General features: G+C 45.5%; 1 protein-coding gene across 1 annotated transcript in view; it reads right to left on the bottom strand.

Annotated features, from left to right (window-relative positions):
• WRN (WRN RecQ like helicase) overlaps positions 1-6,947 on the bottom strand; it is a 28,511-nt gene extending 21,564 nt beyond the window's left edge. Inside the window, exons 1-5 of the mRNA XM_058803266.1 lie at positions 6,830-6,947; positions 6,320-6,422; positions 5,480-5,595; positions 4,404-4,549; positions 1,563-1,711 (exon numbers count right to left, since the gene is read on the bottom strand). Of these exons, the coding sequence (XP_058659249.1) occupies positions 1,563-1,711; positions 4,404-4,549; positions 5,480-5,595; positions 6,320-6,409 (501 nt within the window). The 5' untranslated portion in view covers positions 6,410-6,422; positions 6,830-6,947. The remainder of the gene's footprint in view (positions 1-1,562; positions 1,712-4,403; positions 4,550-5,479; positions 5,596-6,319; positions 6,423-6,829) is intronic.
• Positions 6,948-7,203: the final 256 nt, after the last annotated feature.

The following is a 7,203-nucleotide window of genomic DNA, read 5'->3' on the forward strand; positions in this document are numbered from 1 at the left end:
AAAAGCCCGGGACTTAAACAGCACTCTCTCTCTCCTCCAGGATTTTTCTGCTATTTGCCTTTCTAATTAGAAAAACCCAGCATCCAGCAACAGGGATTTACCTAATAAAACCACAGGAATATTAAAGCCTGCCTGTGTGTGGTGGACATCTTGTGTCAGGCTGAAGCCAAGCACAAAGCAGAAAAGCTCTAGCCCAGGACTCCCAGGCCTCCAAAAGCCATCCCAGCATGTGCTGCCTCCAATTGCCTTTGCAATCCTTTGTCAGCCACAGTGGCTGCACCCTGCTGTCCCCAGAGCCAGCCTGGGAAATTTTGCTGTGGTGCCCAAGGATCCAGGCCTCATGGGCACAGTCTGCTGCTATTCCAGCCTGGAAAATGTGCGCAACTGTGGAGCTGAACAGCAGCAGTGCAGCATTAGCAGCTCACTGCCTTGAGTCTGGTATTAAAAAAACCCTCCCAACTGTTCTTTTTAGGCTCCCCCACCCCTTCCCCTCCCATTGTGCCATTATATATAATCCTGTTCTCCTGTTCTCTTTCAAGTTTATTTTTGGTTTGTTTTCTCTTCAGCAGAAGCTACTATCAGAGATCACATTGCTCATCCTCATAACAAATTATCCCGAGTCAAAAGACAGAATTAAAAAAAAAACCAAAACCAAACCGGGTGACTGAGGAAACTTCAAGTTGGAGAAGTAACAGCTCCTCTTGTTGCTTGAGCAAAACAGTTAATTTGTATCATTTCCAATCCCAACTCCACAGGGGCTCCTAGGGAAAGCACTGAGCTGCACCACAGAAGGAATGAGAAATATGTGGAGAGACCAAGCACAGGTAAGGTGCACACAGAAAGAAAAGCTTTAAGGGATGTGCTAGAAATCAGAAAGATTTGGAAAGCAATGAAGCTTGGGCTCCCTTCTTTAAAAGACAGCACAGGTGGCCCTGCATCAAACCATCTCTGACACAGAACTGAAATTCAGGGCATGCCAAAGGCAACTTGTAAGCAGCAGCTCAGCAGGTACTGGAAGCAGCACCCACGCCAGAGCTGAGGGGACACCAGCCTGAGAATCACAGGAATGCAGATATTCCTATAGGAAATCCATTTCCAGACTGTGTTGCAGAAACGCCTCTGCAGGGAGGGCTTCAAGGAAGACCTTGAGCCTCCCTCCAAGAAGCAGGGCTGCCTCCTTGTAGCCTGTTGATGAGGCTCAGCCACTGCTGGGACAATGCCACCACTGCCAGCAGGACAAGCTGGCCATTTCCATCACCAAAAATTAAAGGAAAAGCACCTGCAGCTGAATTTAAAAAGTACCTCTTGTAAACACTTGAACAAACCTGAGAGGACACAGATGTGGATTAAAAACTGGCTCACTGGAAGACAGTAGTTAGTTCTGCAAGCTTTGAGAGGTGTTTTTAAGCAGTTTCTAAATAAGTTACAATAGATCTCTGCTTTACTCCACAGAACAGGTTTGCTGTTGGAATTGAACTCCAACCAAGACAAGGAAGCCTTCCTTTGCATAGCAACACCATAAGAAGATTCCCTCCCACAACAAAAAGGTTTTAGAGTTTTACTTTGTCATTAGCAATGTCAGCCAGCTCCACAAAGCTCTTCAGTTTGATCTCAAAGTCACTCATCAGCTTCCATTGATCTCCCTCAATTCCTACGCCAACCTTTTTAATTGTTTCATCTTCGAGCAGTCTTTTGAGTCCCTTGGGAAAACCTAAAATAGATTAAGCCCAAACATGAGAAACTAAATAGTGGAAGATGCTAGAAAGTCTAATGGAAATTACAAAATCCAAGCAAAAACACCATCTGCAAAACCCTGCGCTTCTAAAGGAAAAGCCACCAAAGTTTCTCTGTTTATTTGATTTCTCCCTGGAATGACTTAAACTTCAGCTGGTTGTGATGGGTCATCTGCAGACAAGCAAGAAGGAAATACACAAATCATCCTGCACCTTTGTGGAAACAAACCAAGTAAAAAAACACAAAACATAATTGGTCTTTCTGATTGTTAAATCACGCAACAAAAACCAACCCCGCACTGGAAAAGACACTTTATCTCTCAAAACTCAGTGTTCATTACATAAAATCAAACATTATTTTACTATTTTCCCCATGATGTCCTCACAGTTTTTGCTATTTCACATTTCTGGGCAAGAGTTGAAACCATAAGCATGGGAAACCCCCAGCAGCACAGATTTTCTGAAGACAAACTCACAGCTAAGGCTGGGCTGCTCCAACAACAGCATTTGGAAAACAGAACCCACCAACCAGCTGCTGTGCCAAGCCCAAACATGCCAGACCTGTCAGCAAGCAAAAACCCACAGTGTTCAAAGATGCACACAGATACTCAGTTTTATATTTTGATTTCTCCCAAACTGATGGCACAGCAAACCTGGATCAAAGGGTATTTTCAAGCTTACAGAGCTGAATTAAAGCAGGCAGCTTTCTCATCTCTTTCTGCAGAAAGAACAGCCCCAGACACTTCATCCTTGAACAATAACAGCCTTTTACTCCCCTGTGTGTTTGCTCCCATTTAAAATTCAGAACGTCTTATTTAAATCCATACCTTCAGGACCCCACAGCTGGATACCCTGAATTAGTCTCAAAAGTGCAAATCTAGTACCTGCAAACACAGAGCTGCACAGGCACACTGCTCACCTGCCTTGGCTCTCATTGCAAACACCACCTTTTCCCAGCCCTGCAATATGCATTTATGTACTTCAACAAACACTTGGCACCATTGATTTTATTTGTGCACAATTGTCTCTGCCCTTTGCTGGCTGCCATTCTACATTTGCAGCCACAGCCAATTTCCTGTGCACTGCAAAAACTGCAGATCCACCCCAAAGCTTTAAAAAAATAACTGGTAAACCCCCCCCCAGACAGCAGCAAGCTGGTGCTGTGAGAGGCAGACGAATTACAGCATTCCCAAAGCATGTGAGCCATGGGAAAATATGGAAAACCCTCCACAAATAAAGATAATTCAACCAAATACAAGCCTGCATATGTGCAAGGGGTTTTCACCTAAGGGAATCATCACTACAACCTTCCAGGATGGGCACTCCCCAGTCAATGAGTCCTGCCCCATTTCCTAGAAAAGAGAATTTTCTGGTTTTTTGTTAGTCAAAGTTGAAGACTGTGCAAAGGCCACAATCTGAGAAAACAGACCACAGTTTGAGAAATCTGTAAGGAAATTTTTTAAAAAACACTAAAAAATGGAAAATGGTGAACAGTCTTCCTAATAAATAAATAAACATGGTTTTGCCATTTATGCACAGTCCAATAAGGCCCAATTCCTCCTGCAGGAGAAAGCTTTTCTGCTAGGACTTGCTGTTTTTTTCTTCTGGTTTGGCCAGATTTCCGCAGATCACATATACTGCCATAAGAAGCAGAAATTGGCTCTGGTCCCTGCCCAAGTCACTCAGTTCAAAGTGCATCCTCCACTGGCAAAAGGAAGCACTTTGGAAAGCCATCCAGAGGGAAACCTCCCCTTTTGCTGTACCACAGCAGCCGCACAAACATCTCCCCTGCCAGAAGCGGAAGCATTGCAGTTCTTTATGGCTATTGTTCCCTCAGCTTCCTCTCCTCACATCATTTTCCTTTGTGCTCTCCAGCCTCCCCGATGGAAGAGCCTCCAGCAATTAAATTTTCCACCCCATTTGCTCTAAATGACAAAGGATTGAACACCAACATTAAAATTATCACTATTATACCTCAGCATGAGTCCCCCAGGGAAATCAGAAACCTCTCCCAGGCATATTTTTAATCTAACATTTTAAACCAAAGGTTATAAAATTGCCATCTCCCTCCCTTATCCCTATTTTCCCTATTTGGAAGCTTTTATTCACATCCATAATGAATTCAGCCTCTGCTAAGCACACCCCCTTCTCTCCCCACAGCTGCATCACACCAGGTACCCAGGCCTCTTTCCCAAAGCTGATGTCACACAACGCAGGAATTGGGAACAAAGCACAACAGCCATCATTTTTGAGGCTCCTTGTTGAAGCCAAATGTAACAAAAAAAAAAAAAAAAAAACAACCAAAAATACCAAAACACAATAAAACCCACAGCCTGCTCTATTTAGGTTCACTGTTTATTTTGGCACTAAACAGGAAACTCATTAAAGGAGCAGAGAATTAAATTTTTAAAACTGGAATAAAACATTCCCACGTAGAAAAATAATCAGAACCCACACCCTGTTTTCAAGCACATCTAAGATTGTCTTAATATACAGTCATCACTCAATGAATAAATCCCTTTATTTTAGGTGGGAAAGGGGAGGAAAAGGGTGGGGTTTTACTGTCCCATGTGGTAGGATATGTCAGCCATTGCTCAAGGCTTCAGTTCAGAGATAACCAGGAGAAACAGAGAGCAGTTCATGCCCCAAATAAGAGAGGAAGCACAGTACCTGCCATGGAGGAGACATGGAACAAGTAGCACCTGTCCTCAGCCACACACATCTGGATTACAGCTGTTCTGGCCATCTTGCCCTTGGTGTAGGATGGGGGCCACTCGATGTCAAAGCCCACAGCAGCCCCCTCTGACAGGCTCTGCCTGGAAAGGAGCAGAAATTCCCACATTTACCTGCTGCTCCAACACCTGCCACTGACAGCAGAGGTTGTGTGACACCCCTATGTCACACCTGCAGGGCACAGAAAGCATCCCACAGCTCTGAGCACTTGGTGCTGACCCACAGAGCCCCTGAAATGCTGCAAAACCCTGCAGACCTGCCTGCAAACACAAATACACATTGTTAAAAACAGCTGCAGGTGGTGGGTGCAGAGAAGGACACTCAGCAATTACCAGCACATCAAAATTAAACTGATTTCCTACCTGATTTCCTTTCCAGTCAAATCAGCGCAGGGCAATGGGAAATGAAACAAGCTCAAAACACCTTTCCCACACCACTCCCTTCTTCCCTGGACTCCCAAATTTCCCACCTCTTCTTCCTCAGCACCACAACAGGGACAGAACCTTTAATCCCCACTACTACAACTTTGCCACACAGGCCTCAAGGACAGGCAGAGGAAAAAAGGAGTAATTTTTATTCCTGTAAAGGGTTCACCCTAGGATCCCTTGAAAGACAGTCCTTTATTTATCCCACAGCACTGGAAGTGTTGCACACAACTTTTTTCCCCCAGCATCATGAGCTGTGCTACACAAAAAAAAAAGGGGGAAATAATAATGTACTTGCACTACAAATTTACTGTATTTTCTTTACACATACACTCCCAATTAATGGATTAATTAGGAACTAACACTCATCCATGAAGCCAAGGAAGCACATGGAATGACCCATCCTGTGAAAGGCACTCAGTCTGCACTGGAGCCCTCACAGCCTCTGCTCTGAGGAACAGAAAGGCTCAGCAATGGCATCTCCCACCAACAAGGCCAAATGGGAAACTATTCCCAACAGCTGAGCCCCTTCCAAAAACACAGGAGCACTCAAGGGAAAGATGGAAAAAACTGAGCGTGAGCTGTTACCTGATATCTTCTGAGAGGAGGGAACAGTCACTGGCTTCATAGCTATAAACAACAGAGCCAGAGAACTCCAAGAAAGGCAGCCCATCCTCCAGAACACTCCTCTGGGCACCAGGCTTCTGAGAAAGCAAATTTGGGAGACTGGTTATCTGCCACTCCCCTCCTCACCAGGGACACCCATCCCAGCCAGGCTCACACAGCCCCATCATCAAAACATTTGGGTTCCTATCCCATCTTCCCTAGTGAACAAAAAGTCAAAATTACTGTTGTTTCACCTGATAACTTTTAATAAACACCTACTAATCAGCTAATCATTTACTCCCACTTGGTGGAATAAAAACTGCTGAACTGCACCTTCTGCTCTCCCCCTCCCTCATTAATGAATTAATTATCTAACCACTGATAATTATATATTAGTTATCAACAGTTAGATAATTATCTAACTAAATAATTATATATTTACTAATATTACATATTTACTAATACAATACAAATATTATCTATTCTATTTTATACTTACATTTTATATTATATATAAATATAATATAAAATTTTATATATTTTATATGCACAAATGATATCTATTTTAATATTTATATCATATATAAATATTATATATTTACGAACTAATTATCTAACTAAATAATTATATATTTTATACCACTTGGTGTAATAAAAGCTGCTGAACTGCACCCTCTGTTCTCCCCCTCTCTCATTAATTAATTGATTACCTAACTATTGAAGCTGTTTCAGGGATGGTCCCTCCTCATGGGCATTTTTACACTGAACATTCATTCACACATTCTCCAGAGCTGGGTTGCTCTGCAGTGAGCCAGGACCCACCTTTGTGTGCCCCAAGGAAGCTTCGTCCTGGCTCTCTGTGAGCATCCACTGGGGATACTTATCCCGCAGGCCAGCAGCTATCCCATCCATTTCTGGCACATTTCTAGAATTGATAAAGAGAACAAAAAGAAAACAGAACAGTCAGCTACTACATCCATTTCTGGGACTAATAAAGACAAGAAAAAATTAGAACAATCAGCAGCTCATGGGGAAGTCAGCTGTCACTATCATCAGGTCTAATCAAGGTTATGAAAATATCTTCATTTTTAATTTATTTTCAAGGCTAAGCAGACTTTTCCCTTGGTGTACAGCAGCACAACCAACACCCCCCTGCATTTCAACACCAAACAAGCATTTTTACACTAAAGCACGACAATAGCCACGGCTAACACGCCTGACTTGCTACACGAACACTGAACGCCCTCAGCGCTGGGCAGGCCGCCAGGGCCCCCAGGGAGCGGCTGCCCTGCTGTGCCCCAGTGCTCCCGGGCCCCCCAGCAGCGCACTCACCGCTTCAGCCGGTGTCCCCTCGCAGCCCGCCGCAGGCCGGCAGCAGCTCCGAGCGCGGCGCGGGGGCCCCGAGCCCGTTCGGCCGCCGCGGCCTCCCCGCGCTCCGGTCCTTGGGAGCGGCGCCCGCCCTCACGGAGCCCGAGCGCACATTACGCGTCACCCCGCGTCGCGCCCTAAATACGCCACTGATGGCGCCCCGCCTCGGTTCGGGTTACCCGAGGTGACGCGCACGCACGGTACCGCGGCGGCCGCGGGGCACTGTGGGTGTTGTAGTCTCGCCGTCGTAAGGGCCGCGCACCCCCCGGCGCCCCCCGCGCTGCCGCCGCCGCCGCCGATCTCGGCCGGGCGGGGCCGGGGCGGGCCGGGGAGGGCCG

The sequence above is a fragment of the Ammospiza caudacuta genome, chromosome 4 (genome assembly GCF_027887145.1).
Source record: "Ammospiza caudacuta isolate bAmmCau1 chromosome 4, bAmmCau1.pri, whole genome shotgun sequence".
In the NCBI taxonomy this organism is placed as follows: domain Eukaryota; kingdom Metazoa; phylum Chordata; class Aves; order Passeriformes; family Passerellidae; genus Ammospiza; species Ammospiza caudacuta.